Raw genomic sequence first — 27,341 nt, 5'->3', positions numbered from 1 at the left:
ACACTCTCACACTGAATGTTCACATTATAACCGCTATCAAAAAAACTCCACCTGTATCTCTGAATCTTCAGTCGTATCAACCGTAATGGATTTAGGTGCGCTTAACTCTGCGGAGGATCAAGTTGTCAATTGGTGCCCGTATTTATTTTACATTATCATGGGAAAGAAACATGGGCATGTCACGTGAATCTTGGCCTCCTTACTCAGATGTAAGTACCACTGGTCTCAATGGGACTTACTCCCAAATATGTGTGCACAGGATTGTAGTGTTAGAGCCAGTTGCCCCAGTCAAGAGATTTGTGTGTCCTTCCCTGTTTATTTCAGTGGAGGGAGCCAATCCAAATGTACGAAGGAATGCACACTGAAATAAATGGAGGAGCTCATAATGTGTGGGTGACATGGCCCTAAACCCGAATCCTTGGATCTGAAGACCTTGTGCAACAGTAGCTCCAAGGAGGAGATGGATTCATTCCCTGATCCTTCCCGAGTGGATCTGCTGGCACCAGAGCCCTCTGATGGCACCTCTGCACCACACTTCAGTGACTGGACCTCAGACTCCTTAGAGGATCAGGAAAGACCTGAAGAGCTTCCCTCAGAGATATCCCTGCAACTTGAAACCCTGCTCGTCAGAAGAAGCCAACAGTTGCTTTAACAGGCCCTGGCCATTTAATTGGCTAGATGCAGCACTCAGGGGACGGGGCTTTAGCCTTGACTACCAGTCCCAGACTATAAATTTCTGGCAGTTGCTCCAGCTCAGTGCTGAGACAATTTGCTCCTCTCAGCTGCTAGATTCCTAACTGTGGTCCTGAGCCTAGTGAACTTTGACTCAGCATCGCAGTCTTTGTCCAGGTTCCTGACGCCTCAGCACCCAGTCAGCTCCAGAGAATTAGGCCTATCTGTTTTCATCTTGCTTAGGCCGTCACCTCCTCTCAGTGGCGAAAGTCACAATCAGAACAGTGGGAGAAGTTTACTGCCCACTAAAAATCATTGAGGGCTTCACCATGTGCGGTTAAAATCCTGCATCCTTACCACGGCTTCTGCTTCCAGATTATCTGTGGGATTAATATCGACTCCTTTACACAGGCTGCCATTGCTGTTTTTATTTCTCGGAAAGTTCCTTATGTTTCATTTTATGGCCACTAGATGGTGCTGCTGTTATAGTGCCATTACAGAAGTACACCCAGCAAGTAAAGTGCTTCACAGCGTTTCCTAGGCAAAAATTGGACTTTCCTCGTGCTTTACAAAGGCGAGCTAAAAGTCATAAACCACGGGAGGGGCCCTGGAGGTTGACAATGATGTGTAAAGGACCCGCAAACTTCCATGAGTAACCTATTTTGATCACACAATATAAGCCCCATGTGGAGAAGCCCTGAGTCGCGGCAATTTCTCTACCTTTTAAAGATCAGTGAGGTGCTTTATTGTTGACTACCAGAAATCATCAACAGATCTGGCAAGAGTCACCTTTTCTAGTCATCAAGTCTTCCCATCTGAACCTTGCCTGCCCAAAAAAATGGGAGGGGCTGTAGCCCAGTGGAAGAGCACAATGGGGACCGACAGTGCTCAGCTTTGGCCAGACTGTGCCTGTAACACACAAATAATGTGCTTAATGATTCAATGACATAATGTCCACGTCTCACAGTAGTATTCTAAAGACTACATGAGGGAGAGCCTTGGAACTTCTGCACCCGTGCCTCACTCCTGCTAGTTAACATCTGATCTACTTACCTTCCAAGGCATATTTATAATATTCTTGAGAAGCTTCTCTACTTCGTTCAGCCTGGCTTCTATGTCGTGAGACTCTTTAATTGTGATTAGCCCTGGAAACAAAGAAGAACAACTAGCATCTTATACTGGCTTCTGCTTTTTATTTTCTTCCGTTATATACATTTGAATATACATTTAATGCTGAACCTCTCCTGAGGACTCCAAAGAGGGTAAGAATGGATTAGACAGAGTTGAAAAAAGAAAAAAGAAAGAAATCCAGTTCAAATGTATTAAAAGACCAATCTTCAGCCCTTGCCCAGTTATCTCAGTCTGCCCCCATTTCTTCAAATTACAGCCCAAACAGAAAAAAGATGTTACAGTAGGTCTTAAAGCTGCTCCTGCCTCAAGCTGATTTGTAATGTGAATTCAAAATCATTGGCCAGAATGGTTCTTTACTTACGAAACAGAGGCTTAGAAGACCTCATGTGTAAAAATGCCTTTAAAGGGCTTGTAAAATAAGCCCACACATTAGCTTTGTAGAATGTCCATGCAGTTCTAGAACTGCAAGGCAACCACTGAGAAGGCCTTTGTGTCCCCTTGTGGTCTAAACACAGCACAAATTGATGTTAAGAGAGTGCCCTTGGCTGATCTTAAAGATTATCTGTCTCTAGGTTTCCATCAGGAGCCACCTTGGTCATAACTCTGGTCCTAGGGGTAGCCCTCTCTTGGGAAACCTGTCAATGACAATCACTCTTGAAGGAGGTTTAATTTAAAACATTTCATGGGATATATATCAAATGGATATGCCTTGCTTGAAGTATTACTGTTTTTTTATGTTTTTGTTGATGATTGGTTGATTTTACTACATAAAGTGATGCTCCCTGCAACAGAGTCTTTTAAATGCTGTGGTTTACTTTACCCCATAGGAATGAATGAAAACCATTCACTTACATGAGAGAACAGCTTGGACAGGGTTTAAACCTGTTCTCTACCCCTCGTTATCCTAGCCACTGAAAATCAACTTCTTCAGAATCAAGCCTGATTCTCTCAGCAAAGCCCAGCCTGAGTCCTGTTTCTTTGCAACTCCAGTGTAGCCTTTTCAACCTGGTGTACTCCATGTGTTGGACTAATCTCCCATCATCCCCATTGGCCACACTTCCTGGAGTGATGGGAGATGCAGCCCAACTCATCCAGAGGGTGCCAGGTCAGGGAAGGCTGCTGTAGCATGTAACAATACGTTGAAGTTTTACTTTTTTGTATATTATCTGACTATATATCTTCTGTAATTATTTGATATCCATTTATTACTCTTAATTCAAAATGATACTGACTTGATTTTACTATCAAAGTAAGATGGAGTAGAAATTGAGAAAAGAAAATACAGTAAACAAGATACAAAATTTGTTTCAGAAAATCATATGAAAGAGCCTGGGCATTCAAGGATGAGAGGGAGAGAGAGAAATAAGTATCAATTCCATGACAATTTGCAAGACTTCCAGCAGAGAGTGCCAGAACGCTATACACGGCCCAGGATTCATTAAGTGCTACTCTCTGTGAAGCATGTTCTAACAGTGCTATCCCATCCATGTCTATTTGGAAGTAAGTCCCACTGAGTTGCTCTCAGGTTAAAGGTGCAATCCTATGCATGTTTAGACAGAGAAAAGGCCTACAACTCCCAGCATTCCCCAGCCAGCTGGGAGTTGTAGGCCTTTTCTCTGTCTAAACATGCATAGGATTCTGCCCTAAGGTCTGCAGCTTCACATTGCAATCCCATTCATTCTGTTCAATGCATTGTGTTCAATTGTGTTTACCCCTAGGTAAGTGCACACAGGACCCCTAGGTAAGTGCACACTAGGTCCCTCTGTTGCATGGAAAAGAATCAACCATGTATCATGCAATAAACCTGTTTGCAAAATCATCCAGCAAAGCATCACCTTTTTTACTGCAATTTCTAGAGGGGTAGTTGTGTTAAGCCTGTTGCAGCAAAAACAACAGAGATACTTGTGGCATCTTAAAAGTTAACGAATTTATTATAGCATAAAGCTTTTGAGGACACTGTCCACGTCATAACCCAGAAGGAAAATGTGAGGCCCGTGAAGCTGATGATGACTTGTGTAGCCCTGCGGTACACCATATTACTGTTTTCATTATTTTAATGCAAACCACTTTGAGAGCTCTTGCTGAAACGAAACAAATGAACTAGCCAAGACAAGTCTTTTGCCCTGAGGAAATTTAATCTTAAAATTTGACACTGGAGGAATCAAGTCAACAGGGACTGAGGGAAAAGAGAAAAGGCAAGGCAAGGATAATAGGATGTGCAAATATGTGACCATGAATGAATCTGTGCAAACACTGTAACATGTACTTAGGAGAAGGCTATCAATGGCTACTAGTCCTGATGGCTATATGCTACCACCAGTATCAGAAGAAGTATGCCTATGTACACCAGTTGCTGGGGAACATGGGTGGGAGGGTGCTGTTGCACTCATGTCCTGCTTGTGTGTTTCCCGTGGGCAGCTGGCTGGCCACTGTGTGAACAGAATGCTGGACTAGATGGACCCTTGGTCTGATCCGGCATGGCTCTTCTGATGTTCTAGACTTTGTTTCAGTTGGGGTGAAGACTAAAGGGATGATGTTCTCTCAAAGAGAGAGTTGCCTATTTGTGATCAGACTGCTGCATTGACACAGGTGCAGCTTAAAGGTTTTTCCTGTGTAGTGACCCAAAACCTGTCTCTAGAACCACTTGGTTAATGAAACAGACTTGGCCAGAGCTGTAGGTCACAATGTGCTACTCTCAAATTGCTCTATGACAGACAAAGGTGTGAAATGGCAGCTCAATGGCCCTTTTAGAACAGGAAATGCCACTTCCAGTGGGGGTGCCAAGAACGGAGAGGCAGCAGGGAGAGGGGATGCATAACCCTTTCCCTCATCTGCCATTTCCCTGCTCCAAACTGCCCCCCCGTCCCGCCAGTGGCTTTTCCGCAAGGGTTATACATCCTCTCCCCTGCCACCTCCCCATTCCCAAACGCTCCCACCAGAAGTGGCTTTTCCCATTCTTAAAAGGGCTGATGGGCTACCATTACGAACAATCTTTTTCCTTTGTTGCAGAAGCTCAGCAATTGCACCTTCCAAAAATTGCCAGGGGATGTGAGTTGCAGATTATAAATCACTCTCCACCACCACCAAGCCCTTAACCAGACCTGTAATAATCTAAAGCCTTATTCTCAGAAACACCAGAATTAAATGTTTCTGAGAATAAGGAGGCTGAGAATCTGTGTGGGCTATACCCCTTCAAAATATAGGTATATACCCCAGACAGTGGGTGTGTCAAACATTGCTATGACTTTGTTCATTGGCTAACACCCTAAAAGGTTGGAGCAGGCAATTTTTACATAAAAAACAAATGGCCAGAATAATGGCTGTGTGTTTTGCCTCCTATCATGGGTTCTACAAGGGCTAGAGACTTGCTTTTTAAAAAAATGAAAGCTGGGGATCTGGGGATTATGGCTCATCCAGGGTTGGGGGTACAATTGCCTCCCCTTCTACTGTCTGCAGACACCCAAGAGAGAATGGTTCTTCATTCAAAAATAATAGTAATTCCCTCCATGTGGAGAGTTAGACATCAGGGGAATGAGTTCTAGCCAGGCTTTCTATCACACTTGTCAGTTGTCTATGTGCAGGGGACTTTTTGCACAGAAAGGCAGTCAGTAACGTCAGCACTCTCTCACAGTAGTACAACTGAGACACAGGTTTGCCCCCTCACCTGTTGTTTGTGAAGAACTAGGCCTAAAGGGGTTAGAGATCTCAAATCAAGACTCCTTCGCACCATTTTCAACTCCAAACTCCCAAGCTTCTTTGAAGGGAAGCCATGGCAATTAAATTAGTTTCAGAATAATATAGACATGTCCTAACAAAACAGAGCAATACATTTGGCTTCAAGAAGGAATTTTCCTTCGGGTCAGATTGGCTCGTGAATCTGGACCTTGTTTTAGTGGCTGGTGCATTTTTTAGGGCCTGTGGCATATCTACTTGCTTGAGATATCCGGGTGGGGCCATTTATGCATGTTCCATCGTATCTTGTCCTGGATACACTGTTGTCATGGTGTACCTGTCTGACTCCTGCAGTTTGCTTCTAGTTTGCTATAACCTCCAAAGAAAGGACTAATCTGTTGTTGTTGGCTTGGAGGATACTCATTTTTTAGAGTTTGGATTCCACAAGGCTACAGGGCCACAGCAGCCATAGACCCTTAATAATATTAGCTGAGTTCTTCTTTGATTGCCTACTTATGCTTTGGCAATCCAGTTCTATTGGAAAGATTCTGGTCAGGGTTTACAAGCCTAAAAGATGACACCATGTGAAAAGTTTAGTGAGTATTTTCTGTATGTGGAATAACACTTTAAATTATCTTGCTAGAGATCCCATGGAATTCTGCCAGTAATCAGTGCCCACCAGCCTCTCTTAATCAGGGCAGATCTATCTATACTACAAATGTCTCATTGTTTTTTTTAATGACTATCTCAACTTCCCCTGAAGAATCTTGGGAGGTGTAGCTTAGCGAGATGTTGAGAATTATCTGTCAGAGATCCTACTCACCCACTCCCTTACCCCAGAACTACATTTCCCAGGCCTGAAGAGACTGCTAACAAACTGTTGAAGCTCTTCCTATATTAAGTACCTAAAATAAGTATCATAAATGGTCAGATAGCTTGGAAGGAATAATACTGTTCTGAGATATACAGCTATCCATCTCCAAACTGTCAAACTGATATGATCCTGGAGAAATGTTACATAACTTTTCTTATAACCATGCTCCATGGAAGGAAAAAGCTGGAAAACCAAAAGAAGAAACATAAAAAATCAAGCTGTTTTCTGTGGGTAACTGTATCTGAAATAAGACTACAGCATTTACAGCTGTTCTTTGAAATGGTAGTTAACTACCATCTTTGAAACTGGATACATCTTCCAAACCTCAAAACCTCCCATTATATATGTCAGAAGTGTGAATAATTGTTTAATGTCATCAGATTTACTCAAGCTTAGTGTAGTTCCACATCATCCTCAGTCACTGGAAACATGACATCAGCTCCACATCTCTCCACTGGTCTCTGAGATTTCACCAGACACTGCCTACATACATCCACTTTAATCTTCATAGCCATAATGGCTACAAACCTAATTATTTCCTCTCTGAGAATCTGAGATTGCAAGATCCTGGTAGCAAATTTTGTGCTTCCACAGCATATTCAGAGAACTGCATAATATCCTGTGTATAGTATAGTATAGTCCTGTGTATAGTATAAGCCAGTGTTCATGGGCTTTTGCTGGGATCGTATATGCTTACACACATGAGCGCGTGTACACAGACACATTTCTGATTTTCATGAGAACCTTCCCTGTTCTTCATATAAATATACAGAGGGAAACTGTGCAATTCCTGAATTTCAATCAAGCATTCATGGAACCAAAATGAAATTGGGAAAGTGTGCCACTAGTGAGTCCTGCAAAAGTAAGGTGGTCAAGTGTCCTCTTTTATAGAGGGTAGTCCTCTATCTGAAGGGCTGCCAGAGGACTGTCCTCTATTTTGAAGGTTTTACCTGAAGGGCTGTCCAGTCCAAGTCCAGTTTAAAGATAACCATCAGAAGGCAGAGCTGGGCCTTGAAGCTGCCCATTGACAGCATCTGGAGAGCAAACTGAGCAAGGCAGAGTCTTCCATACTATCACGAGATGTACTCTATTTATATTTAAATTATAATAATAATTTCTGAATTTGCATATATATATATATATAAATTAGCATATGCATATTTTATGCAAATCAGTATCATCTTTTGTTCTCTTTTTTGGCGATCCATGTCCTCTTTTTTGGCAAAGGACTGTACATGGCATTAGTTGTGTAAAGCATCCTTTTCTGCGTGCATACTTCCGAAACAAACTTCTGACCTGTTGCATGCACAGCATCCAGTTCTCGGCACTGTCAAAGACTGGGTACTGTGACGAAGGAAGCTTTGGTCCAGACAGTAAGGTTGTTTTAATGGATGTATGCCAGTTCAACCATGGACTTCATAAGCCAAGAATTTCGCTTTACTCCCTTCTGTCTCTTCAACCAGAGCCAAAAACTCTTCTCATTTGGGAATCTATTTGGAACATTCATTTCCAGAAAGGAATCTGAATATGTTGACACGGTGTCAACTTCCTGAATTAATATTGAATGAATGAATATCAAACAAATGAATCCGGAGTAAAACAAAACATTCGATGGCTGTGTGACTTGAATGCCAAGCACAAATTTGCAGCATTTGTTCAATATTTGAATGGCTTTGAATATTTAATTTCTAATTTAGATCCATCAGCACGGACAAGAAATGAATATCACAGCTCTCGAAGTTTCATGCTCTGCAATACTTTATGGATGCATTAGCTCAGCTGCAGCAGTAACATCAGCACAGAAGTACTGCATTTCTGTTGTGTCTGCACTGCTAATTCAGTTTACTTCCCACCAAGTTAGCACAGGAGTCAGTAAAGAAGTACTTTACTGGTAAATTGACTGCTGTAGTATGGTACTACTGTTTGAAAGCCTAGGTGTGAACATATCCTCAGTCAGCTATAATTTTCATGTCTTACAACATCATACTCTATGCTGTGACAAAGTTATATATTATGTCAGCCTTCCCCAACCAGACTCCCTCCAGATGTTTTGCCCTACAACACCCATCAGCCCCCGAAAGCATGGCCAATCACTGGAGATGGTAGGAATTGTAGTCCAGATGGGAAGTCAGTATTAAGTGACCAGTCTCTTGGCCTAAACCAAATGGGACTTCTTCTTTCTTAACATGGTGCCTAAGGAACAAACTACATGTTATGTTAAATTTGTTATTGCATTAATCATGACTGTTCAAAAAACAAACAAAACCAGTAGGTGTGGGATCAAGATTGGGACCAGGGCAGAAGGACAGAGGGAGTTTAACTCTTCCTCTGCATCACAGCCCCAATGAAAATCACACCCAGGCCCCTGCAAAATCTCTCATTGGCACAGAGGGTCCTAATCAAGTATCAGATCTTATGCACAAAGTAGCAGAGGAGACAATGCTTTCTTCAGAAGGTCTTAGGGACATGTTACAAGACTGCTAGATGGAAGCGCCTTCTGTTTATGTAACATATACCTTAATTCAGGTAGCAAAAAATAAATGGTAACTGAATACGAAAAAAAAACAGGGCAAGGGGAAGGGATGACTTATAGCACAATCTTATGCGTGTTTACTGGGAAGTAAGTCCCAGTATGTTCAGTGGGACTTAGGGCATTTCTACCTGAGGCTTTTATCCCACACCTTTACCGGGGCTTCTGCTTCTGGATTCTTTGAAGGATCAAGATCGGCTTCTTTACACAAGTTTTTTCAAGGGGTTTTTCCTTCTCTGACTTCCTATATGTGTCATTATGCAGCCACTAGATGGCACTGTGGTATAGCAGAACTGCACAGTTACACAGAGAATTTAATAGCACCACTCAGGATATACTAGACTTTCTCCATTAAGAAAAAAACCATGTTAATGATTGCAAAGCACACAAGAGGCCCTGGAAGAGGAGGATGTCGTATAAAGGACCTGCAAACTACTGTGAATGAGCAATCACAAGTGCACAATAAAAGCCTCGTGAGGAAAGGCTCTTATTCCCAAGTGAACATGCCTAGGATTACAAGCCAAGTCGCAAAAGTCAACCATTAAAGAGAATAAGGGACATCTTTGTTAATAGCACTGCAAACAAACAAACAGCAGTCAATGCAGTACATATACAAGCAAAAAGAAATCATGCTACCAGTCATGGCCTTTGCCAGAATGTGAACTGGCTGGCTCTTTGCCCTTAGAATATGAAGTGAGTTCGCAGAGGAGTATTCCATTCTGGAGGCAGAGAGCATATGGCTGGCTGGGGGATGCTGGGAGTTGTAGTCCAACACTTCTAAAGGGCACCAGGTTAAGGAAGGCTGCCATATGGTGTAGCAGTCCTACCCCCAGCTAGGATGCCTTGAGATGGTTCCTGTATCTTTGGAAATTGTGGGGAAGGCAGAATTTCACCCAGTAGCAACTTCTCCCATCACTGTAGGGCTCTAATGGGGAAAAAGCCACACGTGGTGAAATGCAACTCTTAAAAGGGAAAGAAACCATCTCAGAATCCCTGGCATACCCACCTCTCACTAGAGAGGTTCTCAAATCAATGGGCCTAGGATTAAAAGCAAAGCCACAAAACCAACCAATACAGAGAAGGGAATTCTTTGTTAACAACATGGCAAACAAAAGTCAATGCAGCACATAGACAAGGGATAAGAAAACCATGCCATCAAACATGGCATTTTCCAGTGTGTGGGCCAGCTGGCCCTTTACCCGTAGAGAATGGAAGTGAGTAAAAAGGATAGAAGAGCTACCCTTGCCGGGGGTGTCTCAAAAAACTGCAAATGATAGCAAAGCTGGTAAATTTTGATAGCTTAGTTCAGGCTTGTAAACAGCTGGCACCTGTGGTGAGCAAACATTGCCTCCAGGCAACTAGGCAGAGAAGCTTTGTCCCACTCTTGTCTAGCAGAGGTATGAGGGAGTGCACCCCCAACCTTTTTGGACCCCTGGGCACATTTGGGAATTTGAGAAACTGCTGTGGCCACCACCACAAATGGCTCCCACAGTGGATATGGCTAGTTACATAATGGCTACCTCGAGGGCCTGGCTGGTCAAAAGTGAGCTAAAGAGGCGGAGAGAGAAATAGCAAGGCCAGAGGCTGGGAGTGGGGGGAAGAGAAAAAAGGGGTTGGGATGGGGAAGGGAAAGAAATGGCGGGGAAAGGGGTTGTGGGGAGAGAAATAACTAGACTAGAGATGGAGTGGAGAGAGCGAGAGCAAGAGAGTAAAGGGGAAAGGTCTGTGTAGGCGGAAGACTGGGCGGGGCCAGAAAGCAACTCTTTCCTTCTCTGCCTGCTTGACAACAGCTGATCTCCAGCAGGTGTAAGAGCAAGAAGAAGAACCCAACACTCTAATGTTTTTCAAGGTTCTTATTAAAAATAAATGTTTAAAGGGGCAGGGAGCGGCGAGCTTCATGGGTACCACTGGAGGTCCCAGTGGGCACCATGTTGGGGGCCCCTGGAGTACATGGCTAGTATCTCAGTACCTATGGACTAGTACCTTCTGAAGACGTATGTGCAGTGGTGGAGCTAAGTAATTTTGGACACTGGACTTAACAGTCTTGTGGGGGGGACCCTTTCGACAGCCATGTGCATTACTTTGGTTGTGAAGCACACAACTAACATTTCGCTCCTCCACCCCCAACTGCCATTCATGTTTTACAACTATGTCTATATTCCTTAAATGTTTAAACAACAACAAAACTGTTTGCCTGATTAAAAAAAAATACTTTGAACATGTGCAGTTCTGCATTTCAACTCACTTAAATAATAGCACCATCATGGCTGCAGGAATAAAACAGAGTGTGCTTCTGCTGCCCTGATGCCCCAGTTACCTGCCACTCTCAGGGTGGTCATTTGGGGCTAGGGGGCCTTAGACTTTGGCTCCAAGGTCCAGCCCTCGTTGCACCACTGTTTATGGGCAAGGCTGGCTTAGTCGCCTTGCAAATAAGTCAGCCAGGATGTTAGTCAGTACATCCAAGTGATCTTGTGACACCATACATCAGAGAAGTCCAGGGCCTTGTTCCCAGGAAGCACAACAAGATTTGCAGCACATTAGCAAGATCCTTTCCTCGGGGCACATAAAAGCAAGTGATTCATAGCAAAAAAAAACAAAAAACGGGAGTGTACAGCCCATGCCCATGCCCGCAGTGTACAGCCCATGCCCGATTGTAAACACCAGCAACAACAACAACTAAAGGAGATCAAGGCGGCCAAAAACTTGCTTTCAGTTGGATAACTAAAGCGTCGGATCCTTTGTTTGCCACAGATATTGAGCAAGCTCTATTAATCAACTGTTGATACAGCCAGCAAAAAAAGTGCCACAACTGATGTTGTGTATCAAGTGTAATGCTATCTTTACTGCTGCAGCATAGCAACTGTGTGCTCGGAAATGGCTGGTGTGCTCCTGCGAAGCTACCGATATTCAGAAAACAGGGAGAAACCTGTAGACTAGCATGATAATATATTGGTACAAAGACTCTTCTTCACCAGTAACAGCCCTGCTAGGTGTACAGATAATGGGTTGGATCCAGACTTGGCCACACTTAAAGTAGACACATTGACTAACTTAAATTCCATTGGTTTCAGTGGGTCTACTCCAAGTAGGGATGTCAGAGAATTCCGCCATGAATCTCGGTGAGGCCGAATGCCAGTGCATTCAGCCCCCAAAATCCGTGGCAGAACAAAGCCCCCCCCCCCACGAAAGGCGCGCGAAATGGAGCACTTACCTGCTGCCGTCCGCGCTGACTTGCGAATGGCGGCTGTGCTGCGGCCACCATTCGCTTCCTCATCATAAGTGTGATAGACTACGTAAATAATTATGTAGCCTATCACGGCTAATGCAGGGATGCCCATTTGCGTCCCTGCAGAGGCCGTGATAGGCTACGTAAGTATTTACGTAGCCTATCACGGCAAGCTAAAAAAAACAAACAGCATACGCAAATGGCAGTGGCTACGGCAGCTGTCATTTGCGTTCCCTTTTTTTCGCTGTTTTAACCTATGTAAATATTTACGTAAGCTATTACAGCGAAAAAAAGGGGAACGCAAATAGCGTAGTGGGCGCTATTTGCGTTCCTTTTTTTTGCCGTAATAGCTTACGTAAATATTTACGTAGGCTAAAACGGCAGGAAAAAAAGGAACACAAATGGCGCCCACTACACTATTTGCATTCCCCTTTTTTTTCGCCATAATAGCTTACATAAATATTTACGTAGGCTAAAACAGCGAAAAAAGGGGAACACAAATGGCGGCCGCCGTAGCCACCGCCATCTGCGTACGCTGTTTGTTTTTTTGGCTGCAGGCTACCCAGCAGCTGGATGTCCGGCTGCAGGCGGCCCCAGCCGGCGGCTCTGTGGAACCTCCGCGGAGTGGAGCCGGCCAGGTTAGGATTTCAGGGGGAGGTGCAGAGCACCTCCCCCCCACCGCGAATCACCCCGTCAAAAAGGTAAGTGACTTCCATTCATCCCTAACTCCAAGTATGACTAAGGGCCAATCTACAGTACTGTTTTCCCCCAGTGTTATAACATCTGACTTGCCTGTGGGGTACACAACGCCCACCCCAACCGGTTGTCCTGTTGTCTTTTCTCCCTCAATATTCCTTTGTTTACCAAAGTACTTTTATGATGGTTTCCATGTGCTACAAAGTCATGCGTTCTCCAACCTAGTAGTATTATAACTCTTAGTGGGAGAGTGACTTAAAGCTTTTCCCCACTTTCTCCCCTTGCCTCTATGCTACTTCCAGTATCAGAGTAATTACGCCTATGTACACCAGTTGCTGGGGAACATGGGCGGGAGGGTGCAGTTGCACTCATGTCCTGCTTGTGGGTTTCCCATCGGCAGCTGGTTGGCCAATGTGTGAACAGAACGCTGAACTAGATGGACCCTTGGTCTGATCCACCATGGCTCTTCTTATGCTCTTATGTTCTTTCTCCTCTTCCTTCTTTCATTCCCTGCTCTTTCCTTGCACCGATTTTATTTGTGGGCAGGAAAAAAACCAAACACATACAATCAAAGGGAGAGGGCAGCGACAATGGTGGAGGTTGGGGACAGAGCAGGGGCCATTTTGCTGGATGCCACAGTGCAACAGCAAGTGAGAAAAGAAGGATGGGTGGGGGTCCCTCGGCAGATGGCATGCCAAAGGCATGAGCAGAGGAGAAGGAAGCGGCAGTGGAGGCTGGTGGCTCCTATATCAGTGGGGCTGTGCATCTATTCCGGGTTTCAGTCAGAACCAATCAGAACTCCTAAGGAGCTATCCAAGATGCTGAACCTATTCTGGGGATAGGGTTCAGCACCTTGGATAGCTCCTTTAGAGTTCTGACTGAAACCCAGAATGGCTTCACAGCCCCACCAAAATCGGAGCCACTTGCCTCCACTGGGGCTGAAGCAGCTTGAAGGCAGCCCAAGATGGAGGAGGAAGACAATGAGAGAGGGGTGCTCATCTGCCCCACCGGGATCTGCCCAGGCAGAGAGGGGACAACGGCAACTGCAGGGTAGTGGCGCAGGGCAGTGGCACCATGATCTCCCCAACTTCCTCCATGATCTTTTTTTGCGGCTGTTTTTGATTGGGCACGTATGGAGAAGCAGAGCTGTGAATCACCAAACGGTGTGTTTTTAAACTTCTATTGCTGCGCACCACTGAAGCTGCATACGCAGTTAGCAGAGCCACACACAAAAAAGGGAACTGAAACAGCCATCTCCCGCACAATCGCAGCTGTATACAGACTTCTGTCCTGAGCTTGCACTACAAACATAAAAGACAGAACACACGTGACCTTTAGAACTCCTCTTAGTTCTCCCACAATCACAACTGTGTGTGGCACTCAGTCACACTATACACACGATGGATACTGTGCTGCATTCGTAGCGTGTGCCAGCAGAACAACAAATGTGTTTTGAAAAACCACTGGCATGGTGGTGCCTCACACACAAAAGGGCTCCGGTGTAGAGTCTCCCTAAGTCTGAATCTAATCCACTGTATACAAACTAGGCATTTCATGGTACATATTAACTGGGAGCATGTCTGCATGTTACCTGGATAGAGAGGAAGGGAAAATACACTTTCTGTTTTTGCATGGCTAGCGGTTGCTTAGTGGACCTGCACAAGCTTTGGATGAATACCTCCAAACAATAAGGGAGAGCTGTTTATTATTGCCCTGTTTGTGGACTTCCCAGAGACATCTGGCTGGCCATCACTGGAAACTCTAGACTGGATGGACCTTTGCTCCAATCCAACAGGGGTCTTCTTATGCTCCACAGCTTAAAGCACAGCAGTGCTCTTGCGCAGCTCTCATTCTTGTTCAGTGGGGCTTGTACAAAAGAACCTCCTGGTGGACTGTGCCCAATAATGGAAAAAGAACGCTGACATTTGCTTTTTTAAAAATTTAATCATCAACATGATGCTGCATTTCCATTTTAAGATTATACTTTGCTGGCTGTCTTAGGAGAGGGAAGGAAACAAATAGGTATTATATTTGCACAGAAAAGAAATTCTCTTGTTCAAAATATATTGCAGCAGCCCTACAATTTCAAAAGCACAGCCTACTCACCCCTTGAGCAGAGGTTCCAGTGAGTTTCGAACTGCCAACCCCAGCAACACAAAGCAACAGGGTGCTCCCCCCAGGCCCCTGAGGCTGGCCCCACATAACATGCATATTTAGGTACTATTTAATTATCACATCAGACTCATTAGTGCAACAGAGCTTTAGAAATAGTCTGAGTTTGCTTTTGGTTTGTCATTCCCAAAGCCAGAAGATGAACTTTATGATGTTACAGTGTTGAACACAGATGCAATAATTACAGCCCCACAAAATAGACCACTGACTGTCTTTCTGACTGCAGGGAGGGAAAGCGCTATTTAGTTAGTGCTATTTTTAAGAATAAGCATTTTCACTCAAAGGGTAGGTGAACAGATGTTTGACAAACTGTCTAAGTGGCAGTATGTTCATTCTTCTGAAGTTATTTCAAGTGTCTACAGTAACCAAAAACACTTCCAAGTCCTAGTGTGCAGTGCAAATTTCAATCACATTAATTAGGAAATGAAGGAATCTGAGGTGCAGTTAATGGGGCTTCTACATTATTTTTGGTTTGATTTAATACACCATAGGAACATGAAAGTCACCCACCCCCACCTCTTTTCTTTAGGTCCTGCCCCTTTTGCCTTCGACCCCCACCCACTGGAATGCGTCCCTCAGAGACCTTCTCCAAAACTGGCTGAAAGAAGTTCCCCACCCCGGCCCTAGGCATCCTGCTGCCTCTGGCACTGGTGCCACCACCCCACTTCTTCTGGAGGGTGGCAGTGATAGTGGCAGCTCCTCCCCTCCCTCCCTGCTCACCGGCCACGGGGGCCTCCTAGGAGTTGGCTGAAATACTGAGAGAGGCCCCAGCCATGGGACTGGTCGGGGACCTCTTGTGATATTTCAGCCGACTCTCCCAGGAGGCCCCCGTGGCTGGGAAAGAAGGTAGAAGTGGCCGGCCAGGAGGCTGGCTGGCAAGCAGGGAGGCAGGCAGGTGCCAAAGGAGGAAGAGGAGGAAGAGGCAGCCATGGCTCTTCCCCCCCTTCCTACATAATGTCCTAGCCACAGGGGCCTTCTGGGAGAGTCAGCCAAAATATTGTGAGAGGTCCCAGCTGCAGGAGCAGCCAGGAACTCTTGTAATATTTTGCCCGATCCTGCCAGGAGGCCCCCACAGCTGGGGAAGAAGGCACACGTTGCCAGGAGGCCAGCCGGCGAGCAGGAAGGCAGGCAGATGCCAGAGGAGGCGGCGGCAGCGGCACAGGGTGGCAGGAGGGGGAAAGAGTGTGGCTAACTGCTGGGCAGTTAGTGGCAGGCGCTTTGGGTGGAGAGCATGGCACACTTAGCCACTCTTCCCATTCTGTGCCATCTAATGCTCCCGCATCAGGCTGCATCATTGTAGGGCCGGCCCTGCATAAACATTCCCCAACCTCTCCGTTTATTCATATATTAGGCTGGTTCAGACATAATGCCAAACTACAGTGTGGTGCTACGTGAGTGAATCGTGTGCTCATCTGCTCCCTGCCCCGCCCTCCTCTCTGCATGCTCCGATGCAATGAATTGCTTCCGCTTTAGGACAAGCCACAGTTTGTTCTTACAGCCATCCAAACGATCAAACCGTGGTTTAATCTTACCCTCCAGTTTCAAACTGTAGCTTGAAATCCTACTTTGGAGGGCTTTGGAGGTAACTCACTGAATCGCAGTACATGAGGAAAGGGGAAAGAGGAGCACATGAGCACCATGTTCATTCACGGAGCACCAAACCATGGTGTGGCATGACTTTTGATCCAAGCCAACGTATCGTTATAGTATCACAAGGAAAATGATCAGGATCTAACTCTGGACTACTTCTCTAGACTACTTTGTACTCTTAACCAGAAATAATGGGTGCTCTTGCTTGGACAAGCCAAGCCCTCTTCTTAAGAGAAGCCAACCAAAGAGATTAATTTCTCAAAATGTTAAGCATGAATAAGACTTTGGTGAACTAGTCATGATTCCCGCTGACCTTCACACAAGGAAAATCGCCATGATTTGCACATTGTTTGTGTCAGCGATAATCTTGATATAATCCAGGGAAACCGTGTGGTTATTCTGTAGTGTTCACACCTTAATTCTTGTGGCGAAAATGGCATGGCTCAAATTCCAGCGAGAATGTTTGTGCCTGTGGGCATTTAGTAGAGTGCAACAGTGCTGCTTATTCAATATTATACCTAAAAACCATGACACGAAGCACAAGCCTGTTATAGGAAACAACATGTTCTGGGGCATCTTTAAGTCTAACAAACGTAGTGGGGAATGAGCTTTCTGCCTTGCATGGAAGAGCCCTGTGCATGTACACAGGTACACATGAAGGACCCCTTCACACTGCTACTAAACACGCAGCCAACAGCAAAACGACACAGCAAGGCCCGGAAAGCCTCCCACGTATTCTTTTAAGGGGGGTTCAAATAAAGCCCTCTAAAGTGATCAAACCTTCAGTAGGCCAACCTTCAGTAGGCCACTTCAGTTTGGTGGCTCACTAGTTGTGCAGGCCAGGGCAAGATTGTGTTTCTTCAGCTGCAATCCTAAACAGTCTAAAGATAGTGGAGATGTGGAAGAAGTCTGTATGCATCCATAGCTCTTTTGAGCAACTTTGTTGCAGTCAGTTCACAGGTTGAACAGGCCCAGCTGCTTTTGCGTTTATAAAAAAGGAGCAAAGCTGACAGGAACCCAAGACCTTTTGCAGCCTTGCCTGTAGGCTGTGAAGCTGTACCCCACATTTCATTAATCCTTCGGGTAGGGCAAAGCCTTCCCCACTGCACTGACTTCCTGCCCTCCATTCCTTCATCTCATTTATTCTGTGGTGGTTAACAGCAATGATGATCACTGCCATTTTGTTCTTACAGATGGACGATCAGAAGAGCCACCTGGTTGCCTAGGCAACGTGGGGACAGTTCCCTGTCTTCTGCACTGTGCTGCAGAGAATAACAACAAAACACAGGAAACCATCACCACCCACATTGTCTTGACAGTCAGACGACTCTTCTGGCAAAACGGCAGTGATCACTGTGGCTGTTCGCAGCCACAGAATTTATTTATTCATTTCATTTCTATACCACCCAATAGCCGAAGTTCTAGGGGCGGTTCACAAAAAGTAAAACCACAAAGCACACCATAAAACAATATAAAATATGAAAGCTTAAAACTGCAATATAACAGTGCAACCAGAATAAAACCTAGCAGCAACTTAGAGAGTTAAAATATAGACTTAAAACACCAAAGCTAAAAGACTAGGAAGCTAAAATGCTAAAATACTGGGAGAAAGGACAAATCTGAAGGTTGAGCATTTGGGGGGGGTTGCACCCCACCCCCAAATGTCTGCTGGGCAACTCTTCTCAGCTCAACACTATTTTAAATGGTTTTGCATTTATATAAGACGCCAATTCCAAATATATAAGACGCCAGTTCCAAACATGCTGTCACAATCTTCCCAAAATTGGTGCCCCCTAGATATTTTGGGCTTCAACTCCCATCAGCCCCATCCAGCACAGCTGGTGGTCAGGAATGCCAGAAATTGTAATCCAAAACATCTGGAGGGCCCCAGGCTGCTCCATAATGAGACCAAGAAACAGAACCCAGGACAGGGGTATGCAGATGAAGAGGTGGGGCTATGCAAATGAAAGGATGAGGCTGTGCCGAGAAGACCAGGCTTGATTCTCAGTGACTGGAGTCAACACAGTGGAGACAGGGACAGTGTACTGGAAATAACGCACATGCAAGGAAATGGTTGTTGTGTGTCATTCATTCTCATGGAGGAAATTAAACTGCTGCACTTGAGGACACTACTGCGGGATGACAAAAACTGTCCTCCAGCCCCGAGCAAATACATGAAACTGCAGTGCATCCTCCACCTCACCCCACAGGTCCTTGTAATATATAAGTCCTCCCTCTCCATACATTCTACCCACCATAATGACAGGCATGTTATTAGTTCACAATGAAAGACTGCTGCTTAATTCTTTTTATCCAAGGGCCCTTTATCTGGATACAAAAATCTTTGCACATGAATGATGGTTAAGTGAACTGAAAGATCAAGCCAGATAAACAAAAGGAGAAACACACTGGACATACCATGTTTGAATGACAAATATGATGTAGCTATAGATAGCTATTGCTGTGTCACTTATCAGGAAGTAAAAGATGCACAAGAAGTTTCGTGTCCCCAGTTGAAAATGAAAACCATGTACAATAAAGGAGCCCACTTAATAGACATTAACAGGAGATACTCTACACAGTGGGGTGGAACCACTTCCTGATTGGCCATTTCACGAATGGAAAGGCTCCTTCCCTTCATGGAAGGCAATGGGATCCGGCGAAAGCTCTCCACTGGGGGCAGGGAGGCGAGCATCACCTCTTCCCCCTTCCTCCTGCATCATCTCTCATGCTGCTCCAAGGGTCCCCCAGCTGTCCAGAGCAGTTTTTCAGGAGTCCCAGCGGACTGCAGGGGGAAGGGGAACCATGAAGATCGCCTTCCCGCCCCCTTGCTCCGGGGTGAGCAGAACTCCATCAAGCGCTACCCTGGATCCAGTGCAGTATGGCAATGTTACAGAAGCTTTGGTCAATGACATAGTGTGTAAAGATACAAATGCAATCGCTTCTTGTATGTGGTTCTGCAAGAATTTGAATCTTTTCCTGTTAGCTGCACAGGTTCTTGTGATTTTTTAAATGCGAACCTACAAATTGTCAGTAACATTTAATTTAGGGGAAATTATACAAAACAGGTGAGGCTATATTTTTTATTGAACAGATTTTGAAAGGACGCTGCAAAAAGGATATTACACAGAACGCTTTGTGCTTATTGAAAAGATCTGGGCAAATCCAATGCCTGTATGTTGCTTTATTGACAAAAAATCCAAAATAAATGGTCACCTTACCTATTCTGTATGTCTCCTGTTATTAGTACAGAATATCAAACCCTGTGAGGTAAAGCACAATTCCCTGGGAGATTAGTGAAATGGACTTCGCAAAAATATTTTCAAGGAACCCAACACATATGCAGAATTTCATCAGTAAATTATAGAATAGCAAGAACGTTCACAAGACATTAAAAAAACCAAACATGGTTGTGTTCATCTCTGGATTTCAACGGCAATGTTTCAGATCTGTCTGCAGGGGGCACTTCAGGACAATGAGTCCCAGCCAAATTCCTTTCTGCCTCCCTCTCTGCTTCAAGTTGAAAAGAAACAAATGTGGAAATAATAACTTCACATTTCCAAGATCAGAAAAGGAAACAACAACTCAGAACAATGAAATAAAGATTACGTGCAGAAGCAAAGAAAATGAAATAGTACAAATACTTGGGAACAAAATTCCATCAGAGGCAGACTGAAGAAATTTAACCGGTTACAAGAACCAGGAAAAACATTGGATGAAAGTCAGCTTAAGAGGCAATACAACCTGACATTGCTACAGCAAAGATGTCCTAACAAGACACCAACAGACTGGTCCTCCAGCTGAGGAATTTCAGGAGGACGCCTAGCCATCCATCATCAGGTGACCCTGGGCTGGTTCACCCATGCAAGTTGCACATGACATGATTGCTCATCACTCAATTACATGACACACAAGGCTGGATCATGCACTCGGCGGCCTCCATGCAACATGGCTTCCAGAAACATCTGAGGCTGCCAGAGCGCCCCATCCACTTCAACAGCCTGCTCCACTTGAGCAGGGTACCATGTGGGTACAGCCACCCTGTGGAGGGCTTTACGCAGGGGCCTACTAGTAGTGCCTGCAATACGAGAACCAGCCTCAAATCAGGTATGTCAGCAGGCTTTCTGCCAGAGGCTTATGGGATATTTATGGACAAGAAGCCTGGCATTTTTCTACAGCAGCAGCCTCCCCCAACCTGGCACCCTCTAGATGTGTTGTACTACAACTCCTATCACCCCCAACCACTGCATTCTCCATTATTCTATTTGTTGTTGTTTTTGAATTTCTGAATTTTCCAAAATCACTCTTGATGTAATTGTATCAAGGTTCTTTCTGTCTGAAGTCAGCAGTAGGAGCCTCTTGTCCGTGGGCCATTTTTGGCTGGGAATGATGGGAAATGTAGTCCAACACATCTGGAAGGCGCCAGGTTGGGGATGGCAGCCCTATACGATGGTAACACTTAACACAGGGGTTATTATTTTGTATTCTTCATCAGGCTTTGAGCCCCCCTGCCCAGTAGATCAGCCACAATTTTGCCGTTTGGTGAGATAGAGAAAGCCACCCAGGTTCTTTTCTCTGCATCACTTTTCCTTGCCTATCTTTAATTATTTTCAGAGGCTTCAGTTGCGTCTGTGTACATAGAGCTTGATTACCCAGTTCAGTTTCCCAGCAATCTGAGCCAAACTATGACAACAGATCTCCTACTGCTTCCCCAGTCTTTCACTGTGAATAGGTAGCATTCCTTTTTCTTCCTGGACACCCAGTTGGTGCACACACGCACACACATATGCATGCATGCATGCATGCATGCATATATATATATATATATTTATATGAGACTCCACAGTGTCACACAGAGCACAACCAAGCCCCATTCACTTTGTGGCATTTCCCCTCCATTAATTTACAGCTTATCATGGCATCTGAGTCCTCCACACCTTTTTGACTCTCTATGGGCAGGCCTAAATGTTATATGTCATTTACTTATTTTAAGATGTTGTTTTTATACAATGCCGATGCAGTTGAGGCTGCAATTTGAGCGGGAGACTAGTACAGGGGGATGTGGGCTTCTTAACCCTTTCTCCTTGTGCCATTTTCCCACAGAAAATTGACCCTCCTAAGTGCTTTATCCCACTAAGGATAAGATACACTTTTTTAAAAGAGAAACCTACACCCTCAGGAAAGACTCCCCTGTAGGGATGGCGGAGAATTTCTCCCCGAATCTTCGGGAGGCCGAGCGCCGAGGCATTCAGCCCCCCGAAAGTGTTGGGGAAATTCTCCGCCGGCCCCCCGCCCCCCCCGGGATGGGACTTACCTTCAGCGAATGTCCCTCTCGGCGGCGGGTCCCAGCGGTGGTTCAGCGACGTTTCGTGGGGGGCGGGGGCGGCGGCCGGTCTCCCGACAGGCTGCCGCCGCCGCCGCCATTACAAAATAAAAAAGTAAGTAAAAAAAACACACACACACACCCGTGATAGGCTACGTGACGATTTACGTAGCCTATCATGGCTAGATTTCCAAAGTCAGCCGTGATAGGCTACGTAAATCGTCACGTAGCCTATCACGGGTGACTTTGGAAAAGAAAAAAAAAAGCGCATACGCAAATGGCGGCGCCCCATGGGCGCCGCCATTTGCGTTCCTTATTTTGGCACGGCTAGTCTACGTAAAGATTTACGTAGACTACAGTGAAAATAAGGGAAAGCTATTTGCGTTGCCCTTATTTTCGTCGTAGTCTACGTAGATCTTTACGTAGACTAGACGTGCCAAAATAAGGAACGCAAATGGCGGCGCCCATGGGCCGCCGCCACTTGCGTACACGTTTGTTTTTTTTTCCCCCAAAGTCACCCGTGATAGGCTACGTGACGATTAACGTAGCCTATCACGCCTGACTTTGGAAATCTAGCTGGGATAGGCTACGTTAATCGTTCCGTAGCCTATCACGGGGTTTTTTTTGTTTTTGTTTACTTTTTCTTTTGCGGCCGGGGAGACAGGGCGCTTCTCCCCGGCCTGAATTTCGGCCTGGCGAAGCGGGACGCCTCCCCCCCTCGCCTGAACTTCGGGGGGAGAAGCGAAGCGCCTCCTCCCCACCGTGAATCACCCCTGCGAAAAGGTAAGTGACTTTCGTACATCCCTGCTCCCCTGGGACTGTACCATTTCAGAAGGCAGGGGAGAGATCCTCTTCATCAAATTCTCCACATTCAAATTCTCCACACACATGCCCAGTGTGTGGAGAGTCAAGGAAAGTGGTTGTGGCCTAGTCTTGTTTTGGATGGGCTAATTTTCTACATACATGGATTTTTTTTAATGCAGCAAGCACGAATATGTACTCTAAAATGGCACATGTGTGTGCCCTCACAGGAGGGCTTTACTATGGGTTGGATCCAGACTTAGTCATGCTTAGACTCATATGTAGACCCATTGAAACCTATAAGATTTAAGTTAGTCATGACTAACCTAAGTCCCAGTGATTTCAATGGGTCTACTCTAAGCATGACTAAGTCTGGATTCAGCCCTGTGTGTGTTTTCTATATATATAGATTGGCAGAGCCCAATTTTTCTCCTGGCTCAAACAAGAAAAAAAAAATGGTATAGTTTGGCAAATACTATATTCTACTACTTACATCTACCATCAGCTAGAGTGGTCACAAACTTCTAACTATCATTTCTGATTCCCAACCATATGATAGAATCCCAGGTATATGACCTAGCAGTTAGTGGCACAAACTTACCTCTGCCCCAGATTCATGGCTAGCCTTGAGCATGTCGCTCTATGCAGCAGCCTGCAATTTTCTTAGTTGAAACTCACCTTTAACTCTGACGTGGGACCCACATTTAACACTGACTTTCATTTCTCATTCACCCTCTTTTCTTTTTTCCCATTTAAGACACAGGAGTGCAGAACAATAAATGGCCCACATCCCCACAGTTATTCCAATGGGAGGGAGAGTGGCACACAGGGAAATCCCCACTATTACTTCTGATCTGCTGTTATCTCCAATCTAAGATTGCAGATAACAGTGGGAATCGTTCTAGGGTAAGGATTCCTCCACGGGGTGAGGCTTGGAGGTCCATGGCTCTGCTGGGCATATGCAGGAGTCTAGTGGGCAGGATTGGGCCTGCAGGCCAGGGGGCCTGCACCCCTGATTTTAAAAATCTAAAACAAAAGAAAAGAAGCTGATATGAAACAATGTGATGTGGCTGCAAAAAAGGCAAATGCTATTTTGGGCTGCATTAATAGAAGCGTAGCTTCCAAATCCCGGGAAGCACTAGTTCCCCTCTACTCAGCACTGATTAGGCCTCATCTGGAGTACAATGTCCAGTTCTGGGCACCACACTTTAAGAAGGATGCAGACAAACTGGAGTGGGTTCAGAGGAGGGCAACAAAGATGATCAGGGGACTGAAAACAAAGCCCTATGAAGAGAGACTGAAAGAACTGGGCATGTTTAGCCTTGAGAAGAGAAGACTGAGGGGAGATATGATAGTGCTCTTCAAGTCCTTGAAAGGTTGTCACAGAGAGGAAGGCCAGGATCTCTTCTTGATCATCCCATAGTGCAGGACACAGAAGAATGGGCTCAAGTTACAGGAAGCCAGATTCCGGCTGAACATCAGGAAAAACTTCCTGACTGTTAGAGCAATACGACAATGGAACCAATTACCTAGGGAGGTGGTGGGCTCTCCCACACTGGAGGCATTCAAGACGAGGCTAAACAGCCATCTGTCAGGGATGCTCTGACCTGGATTCCTGCACTGAGCAGGGGGTTGGACTCGATAGCCTTGTAGGCCCCTTCCAACCCTACTATTCTATGATTCTATGAAGCTGGTGTGACGCACATTAGGTTGGGGTGTGACCCACTTGTGGCTCCCAACCTGCCAGTTAAAGATCAGTGCATTATATCACTATAGTGACCTGCCGCTTAGGGTCGTTGTGAAGACAAATGTAAAAAGTATAAAGGGTGTTTACATATTCAAAGAGTTGGTCAATGATCTTTGCATTAAACTAAAAACATGACCTTGGTAAATATTGCAAATCACTGTGAGCTGAATGCTCCCGGTGGGAACGTTTTTACCCATCATCCAAAAAGGGCATTTGTAATGCATTTATAAGTGTAGGACAGAATGCAGGAGGGAGCCATTTGAAAACCAAATATAAACTTGCCAATGTAGTTATTACATTTGAATTACAGAGTCAGGAATGCAAAACCTAGATTAATTGTTGCTTGTGGAAACTGCCTCCCAGCTTTCTGTGGGGTCATCTTTGATTATTATTTGGAACCTGACAGGAATAGGCTGGTTCTGGAAATCAGCTGATTCCAACCTTCCCCAACTTGGTGTCCTCCAGATATTTTAGATGACAACTCCCAGAATTCCTGACCATTGGCCATACTGGCTGGGGCTGATGGGAATTGGTCCAAAACATCTGGAGGGCACCAGGTTGGGGAAGGCTGGTCTATTCTTGAAACTGCACTGACTGGCTGACATTCCTAGGCGCAAACCAGCTCTGTATCAGATTTGGACCACAAGGAGAGGCATTCTCAGGAGCTGACCCATAATTGTGGGACCCCTTCCCCTAAAGGGTGTTTCCAATCAGAGGGCTCCTAGCGCTACCAGTCAACAGACACTGTGCAGTTACTCCATCTTTTCCTGCTTAACTTTTTTCATTTTTCCTTTTGTTGGGGGGGGGGGAGGCAGAAGAAGAGGTGGGAAAACACTGGAGGGTTACAAGCTGAAGACAACTTCATCTGGACCCCTTTTAAAATTCCATAATTTTAATTTCCATAAACATTAATTTTAATTAAAAACATTTTAATTCAATTTCCACAAATGAGGAAAGACAATTGCACAATAAAAACCTCATCTGGAAGCACCCTTCGGAAAGTTTAAAGCCCAAGCATCATTCATACTCACTGTAAGGCACTAAGCCATTTGAGATTGCCAAGATAAATTGGCTGGCAATTGCACAATTCTTACACTTTTCCCTATTTTTAATTGGGGGGGGGGAGTAATGTATGTTTTAAGTCACGTGTCACGTGCCCTGAGGCTTTAAGAGAAGATGGGTCAGAAATCTGAAGGCACACAATGACAGGGCTGGAAAAGACCAAGGGATCGTGGAGCCCAGCCAAAGCAGGACACTCTGCAAATTAGCCTCCCACCTCTTCCACAGATGATCACTAGGCCAGTCATAATCTCAGTCTGTGACTTGCCTTGGTTATCCTGTTGGCAAGTAACAACATTCACTGAATCAGCACATCCAACACTCACAAAATTACACAGGGACAGAGGCAATCACTGACCGTCCAAAGGTCTAGCAGGGATCAATTGGATGAGAGATCGGTGATTGGAACCCAGGACACAAACCATTACCTACTCCTATACCATTACCTGCTCCGTCACTTGTGATGTGGCAGTAGTGGCTGGGGCAAGAGCCCCAAGAAAAAGCGGGACACGCCATGCCAACGTGCCTGCAGAGCAGGTGGCTCCTGATCAATGCAGTTAATAAATCGCAGTTCCCCGTACGGCAGCTACCATAGTGACATAGTTTCCCTTGGTTTTGGAAATTTATTGGACCAACCCACACGACTGAAGGGGCAGTGTAGCCACACCATCAAAGTTCCACCTCCTGGGGAAGCCCTACGCGCATAGAGATCTACACACTCAGATGCCGACATGAAAGGACATCTGGAATGGAGCTAGGAGAAGCCTTTGGCACCGCTGCCCCATTAATCGTGGAGACCCCCTTCACACATATAATGCATGAAGGGGATAAGGGCAAAAGGACCATAGTCTATTCATTCTGCACTAAAATCCCATTCACTCACACACCGCATCACTATGTGGCTAATCTTTTCAGGGGGTGGCAGCTATCATTAGCATCAAGCATGCCTAGAAACCAGCCCTCTAACCTGCGGACACTGCCCCCATCCCAGGTGCCCATGGAGATGAATACTGGGGGCATTTTTCACATGCTCAGGGGCACTCTGTTCTTATTAGCTCTGACATTTTAAATTTTAGCTCTGATGTTTTAAAACTGTATTTTAAATCTCTGCATTACCGCTAGGTTTTATTCTAGTTATACTGTTATATTGTGGTTTTAAGCTTTCATACTTTATATTGTTTTATGCTGCACTCTGTGCTTTTAATTTTTGTGAACCACCCAGAGAGCTTTGGCTATTGGGCGGTATAGAAATAAATAAAGAAATAAATTTTATTTCACATGTTCGGGCTTAAGCCCTGGAGTCAGAAACAGTTCTGTGGCCAAGCACTAGAGGAACCTTGCCTCCAGTTATGTCCTGCTGCCTGAAAAACCTTTTTTCACATGCTCTGAGGAACTCTCTTCCTTTTTCTTCTTTTACTTCATATAGAATCACAGAGTTGGAAGGGGCCATTTAGGCCATCCGCTCCAGCCCCCTGCTCAGGGCAGGAATATGTTTCAGTGGCAAACAGAAAACAGGATGGTGACTCCTGGCTCTAATTACACCACACTGCTGTAAAGGCACTCTGCCCGTGCATAGTAACACTCTCTTCTTTTGCTTTGGTCATCTTCCTATATTCCAAGGCACAGCCCTGAGAGTGAAAGACCCAGCTTCTAATTAAGCCCCAGCGTCCGGTTTAAAGCGACACGAGGTGAAAAGGTTTCCATCCCACCCTCAGTCGTCGTCAGACCCGAAAATCACGACTGTGTGTGGAAGGAAGCGCCGCTGATCATTTCAATGGAACTTCCTTCCAAGTTAAGGGCGACTTGCCAAGCAGGGTGAGTTTTTGGCGGCGGGAGGGACGGGGACGG

The 27,341-nt window shown here is 45.3% G+C and overlaps 1 protein-coding gene across 1 annotated transcript in view; it reads right to left on the bottom strand.

Annotated features, from left to right (window-relative positions):
• The window catches only part of PXDC1 (PX domain containing 1), a 47,741-nt gene that overhangs the window by 17,392 nt on the left and 3,008 nt on the right, over positions 1-27,341 (bottom strand). Inside the window, exon 2 of the mRNA XM_084850430.1 lies at positions 1,726-1,817. Within this exon, the coding sequence (XP_084706556.1) occupies positions 1,726-1,817 (92 nt within the window). The remainder of the gene's footprint in view (positions 1-1,725; positions 1,818-27,341) is intronic.

This window comes from Heloderma suspectum, chromosome 4 (assembly GCF_057233095.1).
Source record: "Heloderma suspectum isolate Gila_16-S chromosome 4, 16-S_ref, whole genome shotgun sequence".
Lineage (NCBI taxonomy): Eukaryota > Metazoa > Chordata > Lepidosauria > Squamata > Helodermatidae > Heloderma > Heloderma suspectum.
Note: the sequence above shows the minus strand (reverse complement) of the source record. Positions and strands in the feature narration are given on the sequence as shown.